Here is a 15370-nt window from a genome sequence, read left to right on the forward strand (position 1 = left end):
GGGTTCTGTATTCTGCTCTGTTGATCTATATGTCTGTTTTTGTGCCAGTACCATACTGTCTTGATGACTACAGCTTTGTAATATAGCTTGAAATCCATAACTATGATGCCTCCAGTTTTGTTTTTCTTTTTCAAAAATGCTTTGGCTATTCAAGGTCTTTGGTGGTTCTGTACAAACTTCATTCTAGCTCTGAGAAAAATGTTGCTAGCATAAAGAATGAATTGAATTAAATGTGTAGATTGCTTTGGGTAGTATAGAAATTTAGAAAATGTTTGTTCTTTCAATCCATGAGCATGGAATGGTTTTCCATTTCTTTGTGTCCTCTTCAGTTTCTTTCATCAGTGTTCTGTAGTTTTCAGAGTACAAGTCTTTTTACCTGTAGTTAGATTTATTCCCAGGTATCTTATGGTTTTTGGTGCAATTGTAAATGGGATTGATTCCTTGATTTCTTCTTCTGATGCTTCGTTATTCGTGTCTAGAAAGGCAACAGATTTCTGCACATTGATTTTATATCCTGCAACTTTGTTGAATTCATGTATGAGTTATAGCAATTTTTTGGTGGAGTCTTTTGGTTTTTTCTACATAGAGTATCATGTCATCTGCAAATAGTGAAAGTTTGACTTCTTCTTTACCAATTTGGATGCCTTTTATTTCTTTTGTTGTCTGATTGCTGACACTATGACCTCCAGTACTGTGTTAAATAGTAATGATGAGAATGGACATCCTTGACTTGTTTATGACTGTTGGGGAAATACTCCCAGTTTTTCCCCACTAAGGATGATATTTGCTGTCAGTCTTTATATATGGCCTTTATGGTGTTGAGATATGTTCCCTCTATCCCTACTTTGTTGAGAGTTTTTATTAAGAAAGGATGCTATATTCTGTTGAATGCTTTTTTGCATCTCCTGAATCATATGCTTCTTATCCTTTCTTTCATTAATGTGGTGTATCACATTGATTGGTGAGTGTTGTACCACCCTGGCATCCCAGAAATAAATCTCACTCAATCACAGTGAATAATTCTTTTAATATACTGTTGAATTCTGTTTGGTAATATTTTGTTGAGAATTTTTGCATCCATGTTCATCAGGGATATTAGCCTGTAATTCTCCTTTTTAGTGAGGTCTTTGTCTAGGTGTGGAATCAAGTTAATGCTGGCTTTGTAGAATGAGTTTGGAAGTTTTCCCTCTGTTTTTATTTTTTGGAATCTTTTCAGAAGACTAGGTTTTAATTCTTCTTTAAATGTTTGGTAAAATTCTCCTGGAAAGCCATCTAGCCCTGGACTCTTGTTTGTTGGGAGATTTTTGATTACTGATTCAATTTCTTTGCTGGTTATAGGTCTGTTCAAATTTTCTATTTCTTCCTCTTTCAGTTTTGATAGTTTGTATGTTTCTAGCAATTTGTCCATTTTTTCCAGAGTACCCAGTTTGTTGGCATATAATTTTTCTTTTTTTTGGCATATAATTTTTCATAGTATTCTCTTGTAATTGTATTTCTGTGGTGTTGGTTGTGATCTCTCCTTTTTCATTCATGATTTTGTATATTTGGGTCCTTTCTCTTTTCTTTTTCATAAGTCTGGCTAGAGGTTTGTCAAATTTATTAATTCTTTCAAAGAACCAGCTCCTGTTGATCTGTTCTACTGTTTTTTAAATTTCTATATCATTGTTTTATGCTCTACTTTTTATTATTTTCCTTCTTCTGCTGGGTTTACACTTTTTTTTTTTGCTTTCCTTTTCTAGCTCCTTCAGGTATAAGGGTAGGTTGTGCATTTGAGACTTTTCTTGCTTATTGAGGTAGGCCTGTATTGCTGTATACTTCCTTTTTATGACTGTCTTTGCTGCATCTGAATGCTTTTGGACTGTTGTGTTTTCATTTTCATTTTTCTTCTGTGCATTTTTTCATTTCTTCTTTAATTTCCTGGTTAACCCATTCATTCTTAGTAGGGTGTAGTCTACTACATGTATTTGTAGTCTTTCCAATTTTTTTAGTGGTTGACTTCAAGTTTTATAGTGCTATGATCTGAAAATATGCATGGCATGATCTCTTTTTGTACTTGTTGGAAGTAGATTTGTGACCCAGTCAGTATGTGACCTAATCTGGAGAATGTTCCATGTGCACTAGAAAAGAATATGTAGGGGCACCTGGGTGGCTCAGTCAGTTAGGCCTCTGACTCTTGATTTTGGCTTGGATCATGATCTCAGAGTCATGGGATAAAGCCCTACATTGGGCTCTGTGCTCAATGAAGAGTCTGCTTGAGATCACCTCTCTTTCCTTCTCCTGCCCTTCCCCACGGCACACACACACTGTCTCTGTCTAAAACGAATAAATCTTTTTTAAAAAGGAAAAGAATGTATATTCTGCTGCTTTGGGATGAAATGTTATGAATATATTTGTTAAGTTCATGTGACCCAGTGTGTCATTCAAAGCCATTGTTTTCTTGTTAATTTTCTGCTTAAATTATCTGTCCATTGCTGTAAGTGGGGTGTTAAAGTTCCCTACTATAATTGTATTATTATCAGTGAGTTTCTTTATGTTTCTTATTCATTGATTTTATTCATTTCAGTTCACCCATGTTAGGGGCATAAGTATTTACAATTGTTAGATCTTTTTGATGGATAGACCCCTTAATTATGATATAATGCCCTTCTTCATCTCTTGTTACAGCCTTTGGTTTAAAATCTTGTTTGATATAAGTATGGCTATCCTGGTTTTCTTTGGCATCCATTTATATGACTAATATTTCTCCACCTCCTCATTTGAATCTGCAGGTGACTTTTAGTCTACAATTAGTCTCTTGTAGGCATCATATAAATGGGTATTGTTTTTAAATTCATTCTGATACCCTGTGTTTTTGTTGGAGCATTTAGTCCATTTACTTTCAGAGTGATTGTTGAAAGATGTGAATTTAGTACCATTGTGTAACCTGTAGGGTTGTGTTTCTGGTGATGTTCTCTGGTCCTTTCTAGTCTTTGTTGCTTTTGGTCACTTTTTTCTCTCTACTCAAATCATCTCTCTTAAAATTGTTGCAGGGTTGGTTTAGTGGTTGCAAATCACAGTTTTTGTTTGGGAAACTTTCCTTCTATTCTGAATGACAACCTTGCCGGATGAAGAATTCTTGGCTACATATTTTTCCCACTCAGCACATTGACTATTTCCTTCCACTCCTTTCTGGCCTGCCTAGCTTTGGTGGACAGATCTGCTGTGAACCTGATCTATCTTCCTTGTAGGTTAAGGACTTTGTCCCATTGCTGCTTTCAGGATTCTTTCCTTATCTGTGTATTTTATGAATTTGACTATTATATGCCTTACAATGGTTGCCTTTTGTTGAATTTAATGGGACTTCCATGTACTTCTTGGATTTTCATGTCTGTGTCCTTCTCCAGATTAGGTAAGTTTTCAGCTATCATTTGTTCAAATAAACCTCTGTCCCTATATATCTCTCTTAATTTTTTGGGACTCCTATGATACAAACATTATTATTATTTTTTGGTATATTTTTTATTGGAGTTTGATTTGCCAACACATAGTATAACACTTAGTGCTCATCCCATCAAATGCCCTTGGTGCCCGTAACTCCCCTTTGCTACCCCTCGTTCATTTCCCAGAGTTAGGAGTCTCTCATGTTTTGTCACCCTTCCTGATTTTTCCCACTCATTTTCTCTCATTTCCCCTATAATCTCTTTCACTATTTTTTATATTCTCTGTATGAGTGAAACCATATAATGATTGTCCTTCTCCGATTGACTTACTTCACTCTGTATAATACCTTCCAGTTCCACCCACGTCAAAGCAAATGGTGGATATTTGTTGTTTCTAATAGCTGCGTAGTATTCCATTGTATATATAGACCACATCTTCTTTATCCATTCATCTTTCGAAGGACATTGAGGCTCCTTCCACAGTTTGGCTATTGTGGACATTGCTGCTAGAAACATTGGGGTTCAGGTATTTCAGCTTTTCACTGCATCTGTATCTTTGGGGTAAATCCCCAGTAGTGCAATTGCTGGGTTATAGGGTAGCTCTATTTTTAACTCTTTGAGGAACCTCCATACAGTTTTCCAGGGTGACTGTACCAGTTAACATTCCTACCAACAGTGCAAGAGGGTTTTAATTTCTAATCACTAATTTCCCTAAGTTTAGCTTCATGGTCCATTACCTTACTTTACCTCCTCTTTTCAGCTTCATCATTTTCCATAAATTAATCTTCTATGTAACTTATTTGGTTCTCTGCTTTGTCCTTCCTCATTTTCATGGCCTCAACTTAGGATTACATTTTAGTTATGCCTTTTGTAATTTCAGCTTGACTGGATTTTAGTTCTTTTATCTCCGTAGTAAGGAATTCTTTTGTGTCTTCTATGCATTTTTTCAAGCTTGGCTAGTATCCACATAATCATTTTAAATTCTAGTTTTGACATTTTACTTATGTCTATATTGATTAAATCCCTGGGTGTGAGCACTATCTCCCATTATTTCTTTTTGGGTGAATTTCTCCATCTTGTCATTTTGTCCAGGAAAGAAAAGAAGAAAGGAAAAGGAAAAATAACAACAAAACCACCACCACCACCCCCCGCCAAACCCCACAAAAAAACCAATCCTAGATCCTGGGTGTGTTTTGGTCTGCTTTTTTTTTAAATTTTTATTTATTTATGATAGTCACAGAGAGAGAAAGAGAGGCAGAGACACAGGCAGAGAGAAGCAGGCTCCATGCACCAGGAGCCTGACGTGGGAATCGATCCCGGGTCTCCAGGATCGCGCCCTAGGCCAAAGGCAGGCGCCAAACTGCTGTGCCACCCAGGGATCCCATTGGTCTGCTTTTTAAAAGAATCTAGGTCCCAAAATATGAAGGAAAAATAAAATAAAATACGAAAGAAAAATATATAAAAATTAAAATAATTAATAAAAAAACTGAAAAAATAAGAAAACAAATGAAAAATTATCATAAAAAATAAAAGAATAAGAGCACAAAAGAGGTTTGATACTATTTTCCCCTAGAGCTGAAGCTTTGTATCCCTCTGTGATCAGTAAACTTTGTGTGAGCAAGTTGTTTGTGCTCGTTTTCTGGGGGAGAGTCCTATGCACTGATTTTCAGGTGGACTTGCCCTAGTGGATGTAGTGGCAATGTGTCTCCAGGGTGTAAAGAGGCAGAGCTTAGTGTAAGTGGCTTTAGACTGTACGAGGTGAAGTTGTTTGGCTCCCTGAAGGCTTTCAGCACTGATGGACAGAGTTAATATGGTGGCACTCCACTCTCTAGCCCTGGAGCTGAAAATTCACACCCCCTACTCTTCAGTGAGCCATCACAGAAAGAGCAATCAATCAGTCTTATCTCTCCAATTTTATTAGAACTTTGTGTTCATCCTGCCTGTGTCTGAGCTTTTTTATTTCAGATGTGTGACTGAGTTTCAAAACTACAAATTTTAGGGACTTTCAAGAAATGGGCCTGCACTGTTCCTCCTAGGGAGGATCTCCCCATGGTTCTGCCATTTTCTGGGCTTGTGCCAGGAAATTGGTTGCATGAACACACGGTGGTTCAGTTTATGGCAATATAGAGCAGAAAGCTGGTACCTAGACTCACTGTTCTCAGCCACCTTACATGGTCCTATGCCTGGGAACAGTGCAGCCCTAGGCACTACCCATTCTTCTTGTGACCCCGGGGATCCTCAGACCATGATGTCACACCTGGGATTCTATCCTGCTTTACCCCCTGAGCACCTTTAAGCCAGTCATGACTCCCACTGTAACAGACTTCTAAAGTTCTGATTTTTCACTCTGCTCTTGGATGTTCAGAATGATTAGATAACTATCTAGCTGTATTTGAGGGACAAGACAAAGTTAGGTCCCTTTAATTTTCCACCATCTTAACTCCTCCTAGAGATGTATCTTTTTAGTGTTTGCAGGTATCACTTTATGTTTCTATGGTGGCCCAAAGGATTCAGGAGAGAAGAATTGCAACAACAGAGTCTGAATGGATGAGAGTGACTGGGCTCCAGTGTACCCAGTAGGGTTGCAGGCAGGTGTGTACTTGAGAGGCGGGACGTTTTATTCTCATTCCTTTTAGTTTTTTCAATGTGTCCTGGGACTTTTGCTCTTGGAGACATTCATCACCCTCATTTTACTCTGCTGTGAATCTCAGTTTCTGGCTCCTGTCTTGGGCCCCCAGGTCAGCATTTTCCTGCTGAGTTTGGCCAATGGGAAGCTCTGCTGGGAGGTTAAGGGAGGTAAAAGGAGGAAAGCTAGTTAGTACTTCTCCCCATTCCACCATGCTTTGGGGGCATCTTTTCTGGGGCTTCAGATTCTTCCAGAAAGGCCCAGTGTAGTTTCTGCACTCCCCTTCTCCCTCTGCTCCTCAACTATGGTGGGGTGGAAATTTTCCTGCTATTGCTTATCTTCTGGTTAGTATCTTACCATGTTCATCTCCTGTGTAACCAGTGTCTATGATTATGTATTCTGTGAAGCTTCTCTTTCCTTCTTGGGCCCTGCCTGATTCAGTTAGTGAAGGAAGGAAAAGGCAAAGGCAAAAGCTGAGATTGAAAAGGATGGAGGACATATGGGTGTGTAAGGAGGGAGGTAGAGGAGAACAAGAGTGAAAATTGCCTTGGGAGATATGTTAAAATAACTGGGAGGTTCTAGGACCCAGTGGGAACACTGCATATGGAGGTCACATGAGACTATTAGAACCACAGAAGGTTCTCTATGGCTAAAGTTAGCTGCTTGGATGGTGCCATAGGGCAGGAAAGCCGATGTTTTGAGTTTTGCCATGGGTGGCAGACAGACCCCAGATAGCCCCCATGATGTGCATTGCCTGGTGGTCATGCCTTTGTGAGATCCCCTACCCTGACCTGTGACTGGCTTCTAACCAAAGAGGATGGATGGGATGTCACTCCTGTGGTTGTGTTGCATTATCTAAAAATTTGCCTTGCTAGTTGACTTACTTTGGAGACTCTCATTGTTGTGATGAAGTGAACAGACATGTTTGGGGAGTCCACATGGCACAGAACTGCAGGAAGCCAGTTGAAAGTAAGGGTGGCTTCTGAGAGCTCAGTGTGGTCTCTAGCCAACAGCTAGTAAGAAGCAGGGCCCTCAGTCCTATAGCATCAGGAATTGAATTCTGCCAACCCTGAATCATCTTGGAAGCATATTTTTTCCCCTGGTTGAGCCTCTAGATGAGAACACAGCCTGATGACACCTTGAGATCCTGAGCAAATGATCCAGCTAAACCTGACCCAACCCTGGACCCACAGAAACTCTGAAATTATAAACATGTTATTTTAAGCGACCATTTTTGTAGTAATTTGTTACGCAGCGATAGGAAACTCACATATCAGGTGAGCTTGACAGAATGAGTTGGGGCAAATAAGAGGAGAGTATTTGCTGGACTGTGGAATCTCAGCTGGGCAGGGGGTGGGGATAAGGGAGGTTTGGTTGAAGTGGAAGCAGACAAGCTCCCTGCCAGTGAAGTGATCACATAACTGAGAGCCCAGGGGGTCAGAAGTATCATCTCTGTAGATGTTGAAACCAAAATATTACTGGAGTTATAGAGAGCTTTGGGTTATAGAGATAAGAGAGAGTGAGACCATAAGCTAGGACTCAGATTTTTAAAGAATGAAGAGATATGACTAGGAAGATAGTTGTATTAAGAGGTTGGCATGTTGTATGAAGCAGCTGGAGTACTTTAGGGAGGGGAGAAGATGGCAGTGGGGAATCAGGAGAATACCTTTCCAAACTCTCAGCAGAACTAATTACATAATTTGTGGAACCCTGTGAAAAATGAAACTGTGAGGCTCCTTGTTCAAAAAGCAGGAAAAAGTGTTAATAATACTAAAACATAAAGCTTTTTTCCTTTCTTTCATAATCTTTCCTGAATTGTCACCATATTTTAAAAATTGCTACTTAATGTCATTATTCGAAGTAAGGAAAAATTACAAATCTAAATTATTAGCATGAATGTCATCATTCATCTTTATTGTGAAGCATCATTTTAAGTGCAGATATGAGAGCATTTAACTTGTAGGTGAAATCAGGAAAGTTGTACAATTTGAATTTTGCAGTTCTTACATGCATGTGGACAATGGAAACATTGCATGAAACTAACTTAAATGTGTTTACTGTACTTTTTGATACAGGCACATTCTACCAACACTGCCTTCTTCTCACTGATGAGTGAGTCACAAAGAGTGGTGGACCCATTCCACCTATAGTTATGTACATTGCTTTACAATGTTGCAAATCCTGCTCAACCAAAGCTCATAATAAGTGTTGGCTTCTTAGCAACTCTTGATATCAAACCATGCTGCTGCAAATCAAAGGTCATTGCTGAGGTCATGGGATGCTGGCAAATGTAAAAGATTTAAATGGTAATGGTTAAAAATATAATCCAAATAGTAGGACCTCATAACCTTTCATTTTTACTTTGAATTAGTTGAATTACTTTCAATGAGTAATTGTTTTCATTTTTATAATAGGTATTATTTTCCCATTACAAAAGTATTGATTTGCTGGATACGAAAACCATAAAACCATAGTGTAGAAGCAAAGGAGAAAGCTCCCATTACCCAGAGGTAGTCCTGTATTGGAGGCAGGGTCCTTTTGGTCTTCTGTTATATGCATATGCTATATATATATTTATTTCAAGAAAAATAGCTTATCAGTTTTTTCTGTATCCTTAATATTTCCCACTATCAATCAGTATCCCTTTAGAGCATTTTTAGTTGCATAGTATTACATACTATGCACGTATTACAACTTGCTTTACTAACGCTCTCTTGTTGAATACTTAGGTCATGGCTAATGAAATATGCTAGTGTGAAATATGCTACAATGTTCATCCTTGGAAAGAGTGTACACTGTTTCCCTGTGCTATTAGAATTCTGAAGCACTGGAAGGGCCTCAGTATAACAGGCCAAAAAACAAGGGTAGAAAGAGACTGAATGGATTCCGTATGGATTCCCCAAGGCGCAAACAATATTCCCAGTTTGCTTTCATCAACAGTGCTTTCTTTCTGGCTGACCTCGTAAGAAGAGTGACAACGGAACATGCATCTAGAGAACAAAGGTCGGCTGACCTCTGGTGTGCTGGAAATGGAGCTACATCAGACATCTGCTCCCATGTGTGCTGGTTTAGGAAGATCAGAGCCAGCAGAATCAGCCACCAGCAAATGCGGGCTCCAGCCGAGAGTGAACAGGGCAGAGCCGTCAACCTCCTACCCCAGCAGGGCAGCTGGGCAGAGCCGCTGGGCTTCTGTGGACCGGGACTTTAATTCATTCCTCACAGAGCAGAGGTGAGTTTCTGATAGTTTTTTTTTTTTTTAAAGATTTTATTTATTCATGAGAGACAGAGACAGAGACACACACACAGAGAGAGAGAGAGAGAGGCAGAGACATAGGCAGAGAGAGAAGCAGGCTCCATGCAGGGAGCCTGATGTGGGACTTGATCCTGGGACTCCAGGATTACACCCCAGGCTGCAGGCAGCGCTAAACTGCTGCACCACCCAGGCATCCCAGTTTCTGATAGTTTTATCCTGTAAATGTGGAATTCACAAATATGGGATTTTCCCATGAACATAGTACCCCTATGTTTTGTGCGAAAATTTTCAGATATTATGGAAGAAATACAAGACTCTTTCTAGTAATTTCTTGACCTATTTTGAGTGAATGCTCTTTCTAAAATAGGGCTAAGAGAACTCCAAAAGATAATAAAAATAGAGTTTTTAGCATGAATTGGCATTTACTATATTATTTAAGGCACTAAAAATATTATGACTTAAAAAGCATATATATTTATATCTTAGCATGTGCTTTATTCTACAAATATGTTAAATGAAGCAGTTGAATATTGTTTTTCATGTTAGAAAAATCTAGATTTACATAAAAAGTACTTTTTGATAAACTTAAATATTTACCAAAATACAACTAATAAATAGATATAAAAGCATCCTGTTTAAGTGTCTGTTCATACCCATGTAGGGACATATTGGTTACCCTGCAGATGTGGATATCCTTGTCCCCACAGGCAGTAAGTCCTGCTCTGGGCAGTTGCTCAGCCAGAACCTGACCCAAACAGTGCCAGTGTCGAATGTTTAAAAAGGCACAGCATCACAGAAATGCATACAAGTGTAGATCCCCACCACCTGCCATGATCCTCTCCCCTCCTCTTCTCTAGGGTAAGACCTATCCCAATTTACGGGTGGTCTCACCAGTGTTCGGGTTCATACTTCCGTTTGTTTATGTATCATTGAATAGTTTCTGCTCTTGTTTTGCAAATGGTTAAACATTGCTTTGCTTTTTTTGTCCATCTTTTTGAGATTCGTCAGTCTGGATGCCTGTAGTTCTTGTTAATTCATTTGGACTGCTCACATAAAATGTCAGTATATGAATGTACCACAGTTTACATATCTTCTCCTATAAGTAGCTATTCGGTGTCTCCCACACTCCTTAGGTTTTTGCTATTAAAAACTGCCTACAACACATTTTCTCCATAGGTTTTCTAGGGTGTAAGTTGGGGGATTCTCTAGAGTATCTCTCTTCTTGAGAACAAATGTTGGTTCCTAAAATGTACGCACCTTTGGATTTACTAGATGGTACCAGATTAATAATTGTATAAATTTACTCTCCCACATTCCCAGCATTTGGTGCTGGCGGACTTTAACATGAGAAGATGTGATACATGTGATATACTGTGTCATGGTTTGCAAGGAAATTTGCATTTCTTTGTCCAGGAAAGCAGGCCTTTTTCTTACATGTTTATTAGACAGTTGGGTTTGTTTCTCATAATGTGCCACTCATACATTTTGGTCAACTTTCTAATGAGTTGTTTATATTTTTCTGTGTTTCGGTTTTTTAAAATAAAATTCTTATATTAACTCTCTTTGGTCCTGTGTTGCAGTGTCTTCTTCAAGCTAGATGATCATCTTTTCTCTTTATTTATGATTTTTTAAAAAGATTTGTTTATTTATTTTAGAGAGAGAAAGAGAGAGAGCGAGAGCGTGGGTGGAAGGGGTAGAGGGAGGAGGAAAGAGAATTTGAAGCAGATTCCACATTGTGCATGGAGCCCAGTGCAGGGCTCAATCTCATGACTCTGAGATCATGACCTGAGTTGAAACCAAGAGTCAGATGCTCAACCGACTTTGTTTCCAGGTGCTCCTATTTATGTGTCTGTGTTTTTTTAAGTAAAGTATTTAATATGATATTATGCTCTTTTGGGGGGTTAATATTTTTAAGTTCATATATTTTTAAGAACTCTCTTTCCTATCTGATTTAATAAATATTTTCTCCTGTTTTCTAAAAGTTGTAAACTTTTATAAGTCCTTTATACTTAGCTCCTTTACCTACTTGGAAGTTATTTTTAAGTCGCCCTTCCTTCCCCTCTCTCCCTTCCTCCTTCCTTCTTTACTGCTTAAAAAAAATACATACCAAAAAAAAGCCCAGTAAATTTTTAATAAAAATTTTGGGTCTGAAGTGCATGAATAATTAAGAGAGGGCACCCTTGGAAGGTGAAGGAGTACCTCCAGAATTTACATGTGGAATTGGCTTAAGGCAGACTCTGTGGGGAAACTGGGACTGGGGACCTTCTCTGGAAGCTGTGTTGACCTGTTACATCAGCTGTCTCTTGCCACAATAACGGTGCAGACCCCAAACATAAACTTCATGTGGGTGGTAGGGTGGTGGTTTAACCCCCTTCTGTCAGTGTAGGTGTGACTGCCAGCTGAATTAGAGGTCCCGTGGGTCCCGTGCCTCTCATTCTTCCAAAGGAATCATCATTCAGGAGTGGAAGCTGGTCATAAGCCTCTGCCACCTCACGTGGGCTAACATCTCATCAGCAGACTGAAGGTCAGAGATACATCTTGTGCTCTGAGGGTCACCAGATAGAATGCAGGTTGCAAATGTGAGTTTCAGATAAAAACGAACATTTTGGGGGAAGTTATTTTTTTAATTTAATTTAAATTATTTGCCAACATATAGTATAACACCCAGTGCTCATCCCATCAAGTGCCCTCCTCAGTGCCCATCACCCAGTCACCCCATCCCCCCACCCGCCGACCTCCCCTTCCACAACCCTTTGTTTATTTCCCAGAGTTAGGAGTCTCTCATAGTTTGTCCCTACTTTTTCCCACTCAGTTCATCTCCTTTCCCTTATAATCCCTCTCCCTATTTTTTATATTCCCCGAATGAATGAAACCATATAATGTTTGTCCTTCTCCGATGACTGACTTCACTCACCATAATACCCTCCAGTTTCATCCACATTGAAGCAAATGGTGGGTACTTGACGTTTCTAATGGCTGAGTAACATCCCATTTTATATATAGACCACATCTTCTTTATCCATTTATCTTTCGATGGACACCAAGGCTCCTTTCACAGTTTGGCTATTGTGGACATTGCTGCTATAAACATTGGGGTGCAGGTGTCTCGGGGTTTCACTGCATCTGTATGTTTGGGGTAAATCCCCAGCAGTGCAATTGCTGGGTCGTAGGGCAGGTCTCTTTTTAACTCTTTGAGAAACCTCCACACAGTTTTCCAGAGTGGCTGCACCAGTTCACGTTCCCACCAACAGTGCAGGAGGGTTCCCCTTTCTCCACATCCTCTCCAACATTTGTTGTTTCCAGTCTTGTTCATTTTCCCCATTCTTACTGGTGTGAGGTGGTATCTCATTGTGGTTTTGATTTGTATTTCCTTGATGGCAAGTCATGTGGAACATTTCCTCATGTGCTTGTTGGCCATGTCTATGTCTTCCTCTGTGAGATTTCTGTTCATGTCTTTTGCCCATTTCATGATTGGATTGTTTGTTTCTTTGCTGTTGAGTTTAATAAGTTCTTTATACATCTTGGATACTAGCCCTTTATCTAATAGGTCATTTGCAAATATCTTCCTCCATTCAGTAGGTTGTCTTTTAGTTTTGTTGACTGTTTCTTTTGCTGTGCAGAAGCTTCTTATCTCGATGAAGTCCCAATATTTCATTTTTGCTTTTGTTTCCCTTGCCTTCATAGATGTATCTTGCAAGAAGTTGCTGTCCCCACATTCAAAAAGGCTGTTGCCTGTGTTCCCCTCTGGGATTTTGATGGATTCTTAACTCACATTTAGATCTTTCATACATTTTGAGTTTATCTTTATGTCTGGTGTAAGAGAGTGGTCCAGTTTCATTCTTCTGCACATGCCTCTCCAATTTTCCCAGCACCATTTATGAAGAGACTGTCATTTTTCCAGTGGATAGTCTTTCCTCCTTTGTCAAATATTAGTTGACCATAGAGTTGAGGGGCCATTTCTGGGTTCTCTATTCTGTTCCATTGATCTATGTGTCTGTTTTTGTGCCAGTACCACACTGTCTTGATGACCACAGCTTTGTAGTACAACCTGAAATCCTGTGTTGTGATGCCCCCAGATATGGTTTTCTTTTTTAAAATTCCCCTGGCTATTCGGGGTCTTTTCTGATTCCACACAAATCTTAAAATAATTTGTTCTAACTCTCTGAAGAAAGTCCATGGTATTTTGATAGGGATTGCCTTAAACATGTAAATTGCCCTGGGTAACATTGACATTTTCATAATATTAATTCTGCCAATCCATGAGCATGGAATATTTTTCCATCTCTTTGTGTCTTCCTCAATGTCTTTCAGAAGTGTTCTGTAGTCTTTAGGGTATAGATCCTTTACCTCTTTGGTTAGGTTTCTTCCTAGGTATCTTATGCTTTTGGGTGCAATTGGAAATGGGATTGACTCCTTAATTTCTCTTGCTTCAGTCTCATTGTTAGTGTATAGAAATGCCACTGATTCCTGGGCATTGATTTTATATCCTGCCACACTGCCAAATTGCAGTATGAGTTCTAGCAATCTTGGGGTGGAGTCTTTGGGTTTTCTCTGTACAGTATCATGTCATCTGCAAAGAGGGAGAGTTTGACTTCTTCTTTGCCAGTTTGAATGCCTTTTATTTCTTTTTTTCTGAGTCTAGGACTTCTAGTACTATTTTGAATAGCAGTGGTGAGAGTGGACATCCCTGTCTTGTTCCTGATCTTAGGGGAAAGGCTCTCAGTTCTTCCCCATTGAGAATGATATTTTCTGTGGGCTTTTCATAAATGACTTTTAAGATACTGAGGCATGTTCCCTGCACCCCTACACTTTGAAGAGTTTTAATGTTGAATGGATGTTGTAATTTGTAAAATACTTTCTCTGCATCTATTGAGAGGATCACATGGTTCTTGTTTTTTCTCTTATTGATGTGATTTATCACGTTGATTGTTTTATGAGTGTTGAACCAGCCCTGCATCCCGGGGATTAATTCCACTTGGTCACGGTGAATAATCCTCTTGATGTACTGTTGGATCCTATTGACTAGTATCTTGTTGAGAATTTTTACATTGGTGTTGATCAGGGATATTGGTCTATAATTCTCCTTTTTGGTGGGGTTTTTGGTTTTGGAATTAAGGTGAGGCCAGCAGGCCTCATAGAACGAGTTTGGAAGCATTCCATTCCTTTCTATCCTTTGGAATAGCTTTAGTAGAATAGGTATGGTTTCTTCTTTAAACGTTTGCTAGAATTCCCCTGGGAAGCCATCTGGCCCTGGACTTTTGTGTCTTGGGAGGTGTTTGTTGAGTGCTTCAATTTCCTCACTGGTTATTGGCCTGTTCAGGTTTTCTATTTCTTCCTGTTCCAGTTTTGGTAGTTTGTGGTTTTTCCAGAGATTCATCCATTTCTTCCAGATTGCCTAATTGTTGGCATATAGCTGCTCATAATATGCTTTTAAAATCATTTGTGTTTCCTTGGTATTGGTTGTGATATCTCCTTTTTCATTCATGGTTTTATTAATTTGAGTCTTTTTTGTTTTTAATGAGGCTGGCTAATGGTTTATCTATCTTACTAATTCTTTCAAAGAACCAACTCTTGATTTTGTTCATCTCTTCTACAATTCTTCTGGCCTCTATTCATTGAATTCTGCTATAGTCTTTATTATATCTTTTCTATGTGGGTTAGGCTTTATTTGCCGTTCTTTCTCCAGTTCCTTTAGGCGCAAGGTTAGCTTGTGTATTTGAGTTTTTTTTCCATTTTTTTTTGCGGAAGGCTTGTATTTGATTTCCCTCTTAAGATCACCTTTCCTTTATCCCAAAGATTTTGAACGGTTGTGTTTTCATTTTCATTATTTCCATGAATCTTTTTAATTATTCTCTATTTTCCTGGTTGAGCCTTTCATTTTTCAGCAGGATGCTCTTTAACCTCCATGTGTTTGAGTTTCTTTCACATTTATTCTTGTGATTGAGTTCTAGTTTCAGAGCATTGTGGTCTGAAATATGCAGGGGACAATCCCAATCTTTGGTATTGATTGCGACCTGATTTGTGACCCTGTATGTGGTCTATTCTAGAGAAACTTCCATGTACACTTGACAA

General features: G+C 39.0%; 1 protein-coding gene across 1 annotated transcript in view; it reads left to right on the forward strand.

Moving 5' to 3' along the window:
* The window catches only part of OCA2 (OCA2 melanosomal transmembrane protein), a 435982-nt gene that overhangs the window by 25479 nt on the left and 395133 nt on the right, over positions 1–15370 (forward strand). The window contains exon 2 of the mRNA XM_077868273.1: positions 8986–9274. Coding sequence (XP_077724399.1) covers positions 9030–9274 — 245 coding nt within the window. The 5' untranslated portion in view covers positions 8986–9029. The remainder of the gene's footprint in view (positions 1–8985; positions 9275–15370) is intronic.

Source organism: Canis aureus, chromosome 2 (assembly GCF_053574225.1).
Source record: "Canis aureus isolate CA01 chromosome 2, VMU_Caureus_v.1.0, whole genome shotgun sequence".
NCBI lineage: Eukaryota > Metazoa > Chordata > Mammalia > Carnivora > Canidae > Canis > Canis aureus.